At 51.5% G+C, this 12,451-nt stretch overlaps 1 protein-coding gene across 3 annotated transcripts in view; it reads left to right on the forward strand.

Annotated features, from left to right (window-relative positions):
* Positions 1 to 12,451, forward strand: part of SETD2 (SET domain containing 2, histone lysine methyltransferase) — an 85,162-nt gene that overhangs the window by 34,287 nt on the left and 38,424 nt on the right. For all 3 annotated transcript variants that reach the window (XM_077267875.1, XM_077267874.1, XM_077267876.1), the window contains one exon: positions 8,082 to 8,100. In XM_077267875.1, the coding sequence (XP_077123990.1) occupies positions 8,082 to 8,100 (19 nt within the window). The remainder of the gene's footprint in view (positions 1 to 8,081; positions 8,101 to 12,451) is intronic.

The following is a 12,451-nucleotide window of genomic DNA, read 5'->3' on the forward strand; positions in this document are numbered from 1 at the left end:
TCCAGAGGTTCTCAATGGGGTTGAGGTCAGGGGAGGATGGTGGCCGCACCATAAGTTTGTCCTCTTTTATGCCCATAGCAGCCAGAGATGCAGATGTGTTTTTTGCAGCATGAGACGGTGCATTATCATGCATGAAAATGATCTTGCTGCGGAAAGCACGGTTCTTCCTCTTGAACCATGGCAGGAAGTGTTGTTTTAGAAACTCCACATAGATTATGGAGTTCATCTTTACCCCTTCAGGGATCATAAAGGGGCCGACAATCTCTCTCCCCATGATTCCAGCCAAAAACATTACTCCACCTCCTCGTTGTTGGCGCCTTAGCCGTGTTTTCATGGGGTGTCCATCAACCAGCCATCCTCCACTCCATCCATCTGGACCATCGAGCGTTGCACGGCACTCATCGGTGAACAGAACAGTTTGGAAGTCAGTCTTGCCTCTCAAAATCTGCCTCATTCGTACATATCCTCCATAAGCGCAAAAATTGGCCTATGGGAATTGATTTAATCATTGTTGGAGGATGTGATGATGAGGCATGTAGCAGAGAATTTACTGCCGTTGACTTCCGAAAAATATCACTATACAGGCAGCCATTATCATCCCTATGTACGCCCACTATATATATGCCTTATTTATAATGGACACAAGTTGTTTTGTTCTTCTGGTTAGTAGATAATCATTAATTATTTTTTCATTTACTTGTCTTCAATATTATTTATATGGGCAGCTATATTCGGAGTATATGACTAAATAATTAGCAAAAAAATTCTTTTTTGAGTTATAGTTTAGTATAGTATGTGCATATTTGACTTATATGGGCAAACTCCGGTCAATTAGTTTCATTCATATGTGCCTCATGTCCTCTATGGTCTAATATATGACATATGAGCTGAGCTATGTCAACAGCATGAGATCTTCTGCACTTACGTTCTCTCACACTGTGCCCCTGGTTGTGCGCATGCCCAGACTGTGTCTGTGAGTCCCGGCGCTCTGCGTCCATGTTACCTAGGTTACGCCGGGTACTCCGCTCCTGTGCGGCCGGTCATGTGACGCGGGGACCGGAACTCTCAGACCTCCTGTCTGTGCACGCGCCTAATACACCCGGGCCACAGCGTTCAGTAAAAGCCACACTATATAAACCCCTTTAGACTACTATTGATCACCCCCTGACGAAGGACATACATCCGAAACGCTCGTCGGGCGCACGCTGGTTCAGGTCTCAGCTATCCCCCAGGTATATATATAATTTTCATATATTATGTTGTGCTATCTTATATAGGCATATGGTTACCTATTGTTTGGCCTGTATATAGGCCTCTACACGTGGGTACTTTGTGTTATTGGGTTATATGATCCCTTATTTTTATTATGCACTTTTTTGCACTATTTGCACAGCGCTATATAGTCCTCTTGTGATTTGCACATATTTTACAATTTTACACGATTCTTCCGATATTCTAGCACTTTTTATGGTAACCTTTGCATTTCTACGATATGCACAACTAGAAATGAGATACTATAGTGGGGGGGGGGTTTAACTGAGCATGTTCATTTCCTGACCTCGTGAATAAGATATATATATATATTTTTATATTTTTTAGCATATAAAATACTTTTTATTATTGCTGTATGTAATTGTTGCCAACTTTATAAATAAAGGCCTATTTTTTTAACTATTCCCGGGCTCATAGATTTTCTGGTGATCTCCTATCCATGGTCGTTTGGTATTGGTCTTTCTATTACAGTGGCTTCCACTGGTGATATTTCACAGCATACCCTAACCACGGGTGTATTTTGGTTCATTAGTGATATCTTTCAGAGTGATAATATAATTTCGTGGATAATTCCAGGTATACTGTGTTTAATAATTTTATAAAGAGGTTGTCCACGCACTTTCATTTGCACATGAAAGAAAATGCTATTGACTCAAGCAGCAACAGATAGATGATCTAAAGGTGTCGAGGAATTTACATTTCACATAACTTCATGCCCCTATATGCCCTGGTCTGAAGGTTGATTAATGGCGCCATTAATTCCACAGTGCTGTGCACACATCAGCACTGTCTCCATTGGGGCTCACAGCCTAGATTCTATGTCAGTATGTCTTTGGAATGTGGGCGGAAACCGGAGAACCCGGAGGAAACCCAAGTAGAGAACATACAAACACTTTACAGATGTTGGGTTGGCTCTGAACCCAGGACTCCTGCGCTGCAAAGCAAGTGTTAACCACTGAGCCACCATACAGTGCTAACCACTGAGCCACCGTGCTGCTCATCTTACTGCCAGATTCCCTTTTATGTGTTGGAGAAGCATCTGAGCATTTCTAGACCATTTGTGAAGGTTTGCGGAGTGCTGATGATGTGATTCTGTGCTCGGTCTCCCTTTTCCCTGCGGCTACATATTAGGCTACTTTCACACTTGCGTTGTTTGCGATCCGTCGCAATCCGTTTTTTTGGGCAAAAAACTGATCCTGCAAATGTGCTCGCAGGATGCGTTTTTTTCCCATACACTTGTATTAGCGACGGATCGCAACGGATGGCCACATGTCGCGTCCGTCATGCACTGGATCCGTCGTGTTTTGGCGGACCGTCGTCACAAAAAAAAAGTTCAATGTAATGTTTTTTTGTCCGTCCCGTCCACCATTTTCTACCGCGCATGCGCAGCCGAAACTCCGCCCCCTCCTCCCCGGACTTCAGAATGGGCAGCGGATGCGTTGAAAAACTGCATCCGCTGCCCACGTCGTGCACAAATTTCACAACGTACATCGGCCCAACGCTTAGCGACAGACCCGTACCGACGCAAGTGTGAAAGTAGCCTAATAACATGTCTCTGGATACTCATGAGGACAGGTCTCCCTCGTGTGACCGCCGCCGCTCTCCTGTGTAATAATCACCTTGAGCTCAGATAAGGTGTTATTTGTTCCTGGAGAGACACAATACCATTTGGCACTGAAACGAATTCTGTGCGGAGGCTGAGGCTGGAGGACGGTGCCAAGGCTGGAGGACGGTGCCGAGGCTGGAGGCTGAGGCTGGAGGCCGAGGCTGAGGCTGGATGCCAAGGCTGGAGGCTGGAGGCTGGTGCCGAGGCTGGAGGCCGGTGTCGAGGCTGGAGGACAGGGCCGAGGATGGTGCCGAGGCTGGAGGACGGTGCCGAGGCCAGTGCTGAGGCTGGAGGATGGTGCCGAGGCTGGAGGACGGTGCCGAGGATGGTGCCGAGGCTGGAGGATGGTGCTGAGGCTGAGGCTGGAGGACGGTGCCGAGGCCAGTGCTGAGGCTGGAAGACGGTGCCGAGGATGGTGTTGAGGCTGGAGGCCGGTGCTGAGGTTGGAGGATGGTGCCGAGCCTGGATGCCAAGGCTGGAGGCCGGTGCTGAGGCTGGAGGATGGTGCCGAGGCTGGAGGATAGTACTGAGGCTGGATGCCAAGGCTGGAGGCTGGTGCCGAGGCTGAGGCTGGAAGACGGTGCTGAGGCCGGTGCTGAGGCTGGAGGCCGGTGCTGAGGCTGGATGCCAAGGCTGGAGGCTGATGCCGAGGCTGAGGCTGGAAGATGGTGCCGAGGATGGTGTTGAGGCTGGAGGCCGGCGCTGAGGCTGAAGGATGGTGCTGAGGTTGGAGGATGGTGCCGAGCCTGGATGCCAAGGCTGGAGGCCGGTGCCGAGGCTGGAGGATGGTGCAGAGGCTGGAGGATGGTGCTGAGGCTGGTGCCGAGGCTGCAGGCTGAGGCTGGAAGACGGTGCTGAGGATGGTGTTGAGGCTGGAGGCCGGTGCTGAGGCTGAGGTTGGAGGATGGTGCCGAGCCTGGATGCCAAGGCTGGAGGCCGGTGCTGAGGCTGGAGGATGGTGCCGAGGCTGGAGGATGGTGCTGAGGCTGGATGCCAAGGCTGGAGGCTGGTGCCGAGGCTGAGGCTGGAAGACGGTGCCGAGGATGGTGTTGAGGCTGGAGGATGGTGCTGAGGCTGGATGCCAAGGCTGGAGGCTGGTGCCGAGGCTGGAGGTGGAGGCTGGAAGACTGTGCCGAGGATGGTGTTGAGGCTGGAGGCCGGTGCTGAGGCTGAAGGATGGTGCCGAGGCTGAGGTTGGAGGATGGTGCCGAGCTTGGATGCCAAGGCTGGAGGCCAATGCTGAGGCTGGAGGCCGAGGCTGGAGAATGGTGCTGAGGCTGGAGAATGGTGCCGAGCCTGAGGCTGGAGGATGGTGCCGAGCCTGGATGCCAAGGCTGGAGGCCGGTGCTGAGGCTGAGGCTGAGGCTGGAGGATGGTGCCTAGGCTGGAGGCAGAGGCTGGAGGATGGTGCCGAGGCTGGAGAATGGTGCCGAGGCTGGAGAATGGTGCCGAGGCTGGAGGATGGTGCCAAGGATGGTGCCGAGGCTGGAGGACAGGGCTGAGGCTGGAGGCCGAGGCTGGAGGATGGTGCCAAGGATGGTGTCAAGGCTGGAGGCCGAGGCTGGAGGATGGTGCTGAGGCTGGAGGCCGTGGCTGGAGGATGGAGCTGAGGCTGGAGGCCGGTGCCGAGGCTGGAAAATGGTGCCGAGGCTGGAGGATGGTGCCGAGGCTGGAGGATGGTGCCGAGGCTGGAGGATGGTGCCGAGGCTGGAGGATGGTGCCGAGGCTGGAGCCGAGGATGGTGCCGAGGCTGGAGCCGAGGATGGTGCCGAGGCTGGAGCCGAGGATGGTGCCGAGGCTGGAGGATGGTGCCGAGGCTGGAGGATGGTGCCGAGGCTGGAGGATGGTGCCGAGGCTGGAGGATGGTGCCGAGGCTGGAGGATGGTGCCGAGGCTGGAGGATGGTGCCGAGGCTGGAGGATGGTGCCGAGGCTGGAGGATGGTGCCGAGGCTGGAGGACGGGGCCGAGGCTGGAGACAAGTTAGCTGAACCTAACAGCGGTCAAATATGGCGGGAAGCGCGAATACTGTATAAGACCAGACACCTGAGTTTATACAAGACTTGTGCTAAACGTTTAGTCAGGACTAACCAATAAATCCGCTCCTGGACCAGTACATTCGGAGCCCTCCTGGCGTGGCAAGAATTTGTCGGTGATCAGAGGTCCCGTTGTGTACGAGCGAGACCCTATAAATCTTATGTTCACTCATTACATAGAAAGTTTAGAGAAGTTTACAGCTCCCATGCAAACCCGTTTGTCTCCATAGTAACACGCCATAAACTGTGCCCCACAGCACCTCTAATAATGCTGCCAAGTTCCCGCCAGTCTCTGTACCTCCTCTTATTGAGCCCCGCAGCACCTCTGATAATGCTGCCAAGTTCCCCGCCAGTCTCTGTACCTCCTCTTATTGAACTTTATGCAGTTAATAGCACTCTGTGTCTGTACTGCTACATACTTAGGCTGATAACTGGTTCATGCAGCTTTACATGAACACCCGAGCCTTACACTATGGCTGGTCCAAATAACTAAAGCAATTGTCACCATCCACCTCTCGTGTCTCCCCTTTTCCTTATAGATTGTAAGCTTGCGAGCAGCAGGGCCCTCATTCCTCCTGGTATCCGTTTTGAACTGTGATTTCTGTTATGCTGTAATGTCTATTGTCTGTACAAGTCCCCTCTATAAGTTGTAAAGCGCTGCGGAATATGTTGGCGCTATATAAATAAAAATTATTATTATTATATAATTATTATTATTATTGAACCCCGCAGCACCTCTAATAATGCTGCCTAGTTCCCATCCAGTCTCTGTACCTCCTCTTATTGAGCCCCGCAGAACCTGTAATAACACTTCCTGGTTCCCCGCCGGTCTCTGTACCTCCTTATTGAGCCCCACAACACCTCTAATAACACTTCCTGGTTCCCCACTGGTCTCTAACTCTTATTGAGCCCCGCAGCACTTCTAATAACACTTACTGGTTCCCTGCCGGTCTCTGTACCTCCTCTTATTGAGCCCCGCAGCCCTCTAATAATGCTTCCTGGTTCCCCACCCGTCTCTCTACCTCTTATTGAGCACTTCTAATAATGCTACCTAGTTCCCCGTCGGACTCTCTACCTCCTCTTATTGAACCCTGCAGCACCTCTAATAATGCTGCCAAGTTCCCGCCAGTCTCTGTACCTCCTCTTATTGAGCCCCGCAGCACCTCTAATAATGCTGCCTAGTTCCCCACCGCTCTCTGTAGCTCCTCTTATTGAGCCCCGCAGCACCTGTAATAACACTTCCTAGTTCCCCGCCGGTCTCTGTACCTCCTTATTGAGCCCCACAACACCTCTAATAACACTTCCTGGTTCCCCGCTGGTCTCTGTACCTCCTCTTATTGAGCCCCGCAGCACCTCCAATAACGCTTCCTGGTTCCCCACCCGTCTCTCTACCTTTTATTGAGCACTTCTAATAATGCTACCTAGTTCCCCGCTGGTCTCTCTACCTCCTCTTATTGAACCCTGCAGCACCTCTAATAATGCTGCCTATTTCCCCGCCGGTCTCTGTACCTCCTTTATTGAGCCCCGCATCACTTATAATAATGCTACCTAGTTCCCCGCCGATCTCTCTACCTCCTCTTATTCAGCCCCGCAGACATCTAATAATGCTGTCTAGTTCCCCGCCTGTCTCTGTACCTCCTCTTATTGAGCCCCGCAGCACGTCTAATAGCACTTCCTGGTTCCCCGCCTGTCTCTGTACCGCCTCTTATTGAGCCCCGCAGCACCTCTAATAATGCGGCCTAGTTCCCCGCCTGTCTCTGTACCTCCTCTTATTGAGCCCCCGCAGCACCTCTAATAATGCGGCCTAGTTCCCCGCCTGTCTCTGTACCTCCTCTTACTGAGCCCCGCAGCATGTCTAATAACGCTGCCTAGTTCTGTCGGGGCCGTAAAACGACAATATACCCTTCCTTCACCAGTCATTCCAAATTAATATGTGTGCAGGGCATCTGGTACCGGATAAGAATAAATCAGACAGGTAGCTGGTTCAAACTTAGTTAATGCCCCGTGCATCCACACATGTCTGCAGCGGTCACACCAACTGGCTTTATTCTAAAATACACAATACTATATTGAGTGTTAGGGGAAGGCGTGCATTAGGCGGGGTTTAAGCTAGCATCCAGTCTTCCTGATTTGTTCTGACGTCTTCTGGTGAATCCTCCCTTTCTTCACATTCCTGAGTTTCGTTTCTGAGGAAATGGCTTAACCCTTCGGACACTAAAACCTGAAACGAAACTAAGCTCTGGCGGCCATCTTTAAATACAGTTATATCTGCAAGCATAGGAAAAACTTATTGTTTCACAGTATGAGTATAAAAGTACAGAAAGATATATAAGAAATATATTTTCACCTTGACAGTTCCACTCCAGTCTCTGTACCTTGTCTTATTGAGCCCCGCAGCACCTCTAATAAAGCTGTCTAGTTCCCTTCCAGTCTCTGTACCTCCACTTATTGAGCCCCGCAGCACCTCTAATAACGCTGTCTAGTTCCCCACTGCTCTCTGTACTTCCCCTTATTGAACCCCGCACCACCTCTAATAACGCTGCCAGTTCCCCACCGCTGTCTGTATCTTCTCTTATTGAGCCCCGCAGCACCACTAATAACTCTTCTTGGTTCCCTGCCGCTCTCTGTATCTTCTCTTATTGAGCCCCGCAGCACCTCTAATAACACTTCCTGGTTCCCACCGCTCTCTGTACTTCCTCTTATTGAGCCCCGCAGCACCTCTAATAATGCGGCCTACTTCCCCACCGCTCTCTGTACCTCCTCTTATTGACCCCCGCAGCACCTCTAATAATGCAGCCTAGTTCTTCACCGCTCTCTGTACCTCCTTTTATTGAGCCCCGCAGCACCTGTAATATCGTTGCCTGGTTCCCCGCCGGTCTCTCCACCTCCTCTGGCCGTATGGACATGTTACCTCTGCAGCCAGTGACATGCCAGCCCCAGCCAGAGGAAGCCCAGAGACCGGCAGGAGAGCTGCAGAAAGGTAAGTGCTTGTCACCATTGACCTTGGGAAAGCTGCAGCCGCAGTAATGGCCGCCATACAAATACAAGTGCTGGACATGATGGCTTCTGTTAAGTTTAGATTTCTGGTTATTCTCGTGGATTGTTTTCTATCATAATTACATTTTGTTTTCTTTCTTTTTTTCTATGTGTTTCTTCTTGAATGACAACAGAGAAGACGACGACAATGAGGTGAGGCGCCTTCCTCTCATTACTACGTGTCTTGATGTAGCCCTTCAGTTCTCAATGCAGATCTGTTATCTTCAATAAGAGTCCAGTATTTCCGAAATTTCCCAATTGGTGTTAGTTGTGATTTATTGTTCTGAAGCCGACTTATCTGTCCTTCGTGGGGACAACATAGTATGGAGGAGTATACTATTACCATTATAGCGCCACTTGTTCCATGGCGCTGTACATGTGAGGAGGGGTGTACATGATAATAGCAAGGACAATCATGAATAGTCAGTGACTAGTCCAGGAGGAGGGAGACCCTGCCCCCAAGGGCTCGCGATCTATAGGAGGAGAGACGACCCTGCCCCCGAGGGCTCACAGTCTATAGGAGGAGAGAGGACCCTGCCCCCGAGGGCTCACAGTCTATAGGAGGAGAGAGGACCCTGCCCCCGAGGGCTCACAGTCTATAGGAGGAGAGAGGACCCTGCCCCCGGGGGCTCACAGTCTATAGGAGGAGAGAGGACCCTGCCCCCGAGGGCTCACAGTCTATAGGAGGAGAGAGGACCCTGCCCCCGAGGGCTCACAGTCTATAGGAGGAGAGAGGACCCTGCCCCCGAGGGCTCACAGTCTATAGGAGGAGAGAGGACCCTGCCCGTGAAGGCTCACAATCTACAAGGGATGGGTGAGAATACAGTAGGTGAGGGTAGAGCTGGTCATGCAGCGGTTTGGGCGATCGGTGGTTACTGCAGGTTGTAGGCTTGTCGGAAGAGGTGGGTCTTCAGGTTCTTTTTGAAGGTTTCTACGGTAGGCGAGAGTCTGATGTGTTGGGGTAGAGGGTTCCAGAGTATGGGGGAAGCACGGGAGAAATCTTGTATGCTTTTGTGAGAAGACTAGATAAGAGGGGAGTAGAGAAGGAAGTCTTGTGAGGATCGGAGGTTGCGTGCAGATAAGTATCGGGGGACGAGGTCACAGATGTATGGAGGACACAGGCTGTGGATGGCTTTGTATGCTATGGTTACAGGGATTGTCCACTACTACGACAACCCCTTCTTAAACCAAATGTTCGGCCCTGATAAAATAATAAAACTTATACTCGCCTCTCGTGCTGGCGCCATTCCCGCTGCTGTTATGGATTTGTTGTGACGCCAGCGCCCAATCAGTGCTGGAGTTATTGTCTCCACCTTTGGACAAACTGAATATGAAGAGGAAGCCGGGGACCAGCTGCAGTCCGAACTTCCTCTTCATGTCCAGTTTGTCCAAAGGCTGAGACACTGATGCCAGCAATGATTGGGCGCCGGTGTCACTTGTCACAACACCGCATCACAGCCCCGGGGACATCGAGTGCCGACACCACAGGAGCGCACCAGCACGTTATGTGAGTATAGGCTTTATTTTATTGAGGCCGAACATTTTGTTTAAGAGGGGGTTGTCCTAGTAGTGGACAACCACTGTTAGCTTTTGAACTGGATTCTCTGAAATGGGGAGCCGGTGAAGGGATTTGCAGAGGGGAAAGGCCAGAGAATAGCGGGGGGAACAGGTGCGTTAGTCGGGCAGCGGAGTTTAGAATAGATTGGAGGGGTGCGAGAGTGTTAGAGGGGAGGCCACAGAGCAGGAGGTTGCAGTAGTCAAGGCGGGAGATGATGAGGGCATGGACTAGGGGTTTTGCATATTCCTGGTTGAGGAATGTACAGATTCAGGAGATGTTTTTGAGTTTGTCGGCAGAAGGTGGAAAGGGCATGGATGTGTGGTTTATAGGAGAGATCAGGGTCCAGGATTACCCCGAGGCAGCGAGCTTGTGGGACTGGGGAGAGTGGGCAGCCATTTACTGTAATGGATATGTTCGTTGGGGGTGAGATGGGGGAAAGATGATGAATTCTGTTTTGTCCATGTTAAGTTTCAGAAATCTAGCGGAGTAGAAGGATGAAATAGTGGACAGACATTGAGGGATTCTGGTTAGTAGGGTGGTGATATCTGGTCCAGAGATGTAGATCTGTGTGTCATCATCATAGAGGTGATACTGAAAGAGCTGTCCCAGGCCAAAGGTGTAAATAGAGAAGAGCAGGGGCCCTAGGACTGAACCTTGCGGGACTCCAACAGATAGGGGGCGAGGTGAGGAGGTGGTGTGGGAGACACTGAATGTCCGGTCTGTTAGGTATGATGAGATCCAGGATAGGGCCAAGTCTGTGATGCCAAGGGATGAGAGGGTCTGTAATAATAGGGAATGGTCCACTGTGTCAAAGGCAGCCGACAGGGTTAGGAGGAGGAGGACAGAGTAATATAGAAGACAGAGCACAGGTCCAGGAGGAGGAGGACAGAATAATATAGAAGGCAGATGACCGGTCCAGGAGGAGGAGGACAGACTAGTGTCACTTGGATTAGGTAGTTCATTAGTGACATTTGTCAGGGCAGGTTCACTGGAGTGATGCAGTCGGAAGCCAGATTGTAAGCGGTCAAAGAGGGAGCCAGGTTCTCAGGCTTTGTGAGGAGCAGGGTTCTCAGGCTTTCTCTGTGAGGAGCGGGGTTCTTGGGATTTCTCTGTGAGAAGCAGGGTTTCAGGCTTTCTCTCTGAGGAGCACGATTCTTGGGCTTTCTCTGTGAGGAACAGGGTTCTCGGGCTTTCTCTGTGAGGAGCAGGGTTCTTAGGCTTTCTCTGTGAGGAGCAGGGTCCTCAGGCTTTGTCTGTGAGGAGCAGGGTTCTCAGGCTTTGTCTGTGAGGAGCAGGGTTCTCAGGCTTTGTGAGGAGCAGGGTTCTCAGGCTTTCTCTGTGAGGAGCAGGGTTCTCAGGCTTTCTCTGTGAGGAGCAGGGTTCTCAGGCTTTCTCTGTGAGGAGCGGGGTTCTCAGGCTTTCTCTGTGAGGAACGGGGTTCTCAGGCTTTCTCTGTGAGGAGCGGGGTTCTCAGGCTTTGTCTGTGAGGAGCGGGGTTCTCAGGCTTTCTCTGTGAGGAGCAGGGTTCTCAGGCTTTCTCTGAGGAGCAGGGTTCTCAGGCTTTGTCTGTGAGGAGCAGGGTTCTCGGGCTTTGTCTGTGAGGAGCAGGGTTCTCGGGCTTTGTCTGTGAGGAGCAGGGTTCTCAGGCTTTGTCTGTGAGGAGCAGGGTTCTCAGGCTTTGTCTGTGAGGAGCAGGGTTGTCAGGCTTTGTCTGTGAGGAGCGGGGTTCTCGGGCTTTGTCTGTGAGGAGCGGGGTTCTCGGGCTTTGTCTGTGAGGAGCAGGGTTCTCAGGCTTTGTCTGTGAGGAGCAGGGTTCTCAGGCTTTGTCTGTGAGGAGCAGGGTTCTCAGGCTTTCTCTGTGAGGAGCAGGGTTCTCAGGCTTTCTCTGTGAGTAGGCGGGAGGAACAGGACTCTTAGGACTTCTCAATGTGTAACCTGAGGAAGTGGGACCCTCAGACTTTTTCTATATGAGTAGTGGGCATTTTTTCACTGCCTTCAGCTTTTCACATGAAAATACTGAAACAAATGTTAGAATTAGTGATGAGCGAATGTACTCGTTACTCAAGATTTCCCGAGCACGCTCTGGTGACCTCTGAGTATTTTTTAGTGCTCGGAGATTTAGTTTTTCTTGCCGCAGCTGAATGATTTACATCTGTTAGCCAGCATAAGTGCATGTGGGGGTTGCCTGGCTGCTAGGGAATCCCCACATGTAATCAAGCTGGCTTGTAGCTGTAAATCATTCAGCTGCGGCAAGAAAAACTAAATCTCCGAGCACTAAAAAATACTCGGAGGACCCCCGAGCGTGCTCGAGAAATCTCGAGTAACGAGTATATTCGCTCATCACTAGCTAGAATCTATATATCCCCAAACTCGCCATCTGCCTGTTTCCTGTGTGGCGCTCCGATACACCTGACGCAGATGTTATTACTCAGATCTGTATACTCCTGTCCTGCAAATCTCTGTGCTGCTGTGAGGACCCCTCACAGGATGAGGACATGGGGCATTGGGAACCCTGTTACTTCCTGCATCATTACTTTCAATATATGTACAGAAAATACAGTGAAAAAATAGTGCAGCGTACCCTAGTCTGATCAGATTAATGGAACCGGCGAGTGCTTGGGGGAGCAGCAGCTGTTACTCTATCCTCCAAATTGTTATCACTACCTCGTCATGTGCTGCAATGCAGTTTTCATTGTGTAGCCCTGTGGGTCCTGTCCCTGTGCATTGTGGTCAGGGTCCCGTCCCCGTGCATTGTGGGCGTGGTCCTGTCCCCGTGCATTGTGGGCGTGGTCCTGTCCCCGTGCATTGTGGGCGTGGTCCTGTCCCCGTGCATTGAGGGCGGGGTCCTGTCCCCGTGCACTGAGGGCGGGGTCCTGTCCCCGTGCACTGAGGGCGGGGTCCTGTCCCCGTGCACTGGGGGCGGGGTCCTGTCCCCGTGCACTGGGG

The sequence above is a fragment of the Ranitomeya variabilis genome, chromosome 6 (assembly GCF_051348905.1).
Source record: "Ranitomeya variabilis isolate aRanVar5 chromosome 6, aRanVar5.hap1, whole genome shotgun sequence".
Taxonomy (NCBI): domain Eukaryota; kingdom Metazoa; phylum Chordata; class Amphibia; order Anura; family Dendrobatidae; genus Ranitomeya; species Ranitomeya variabilis.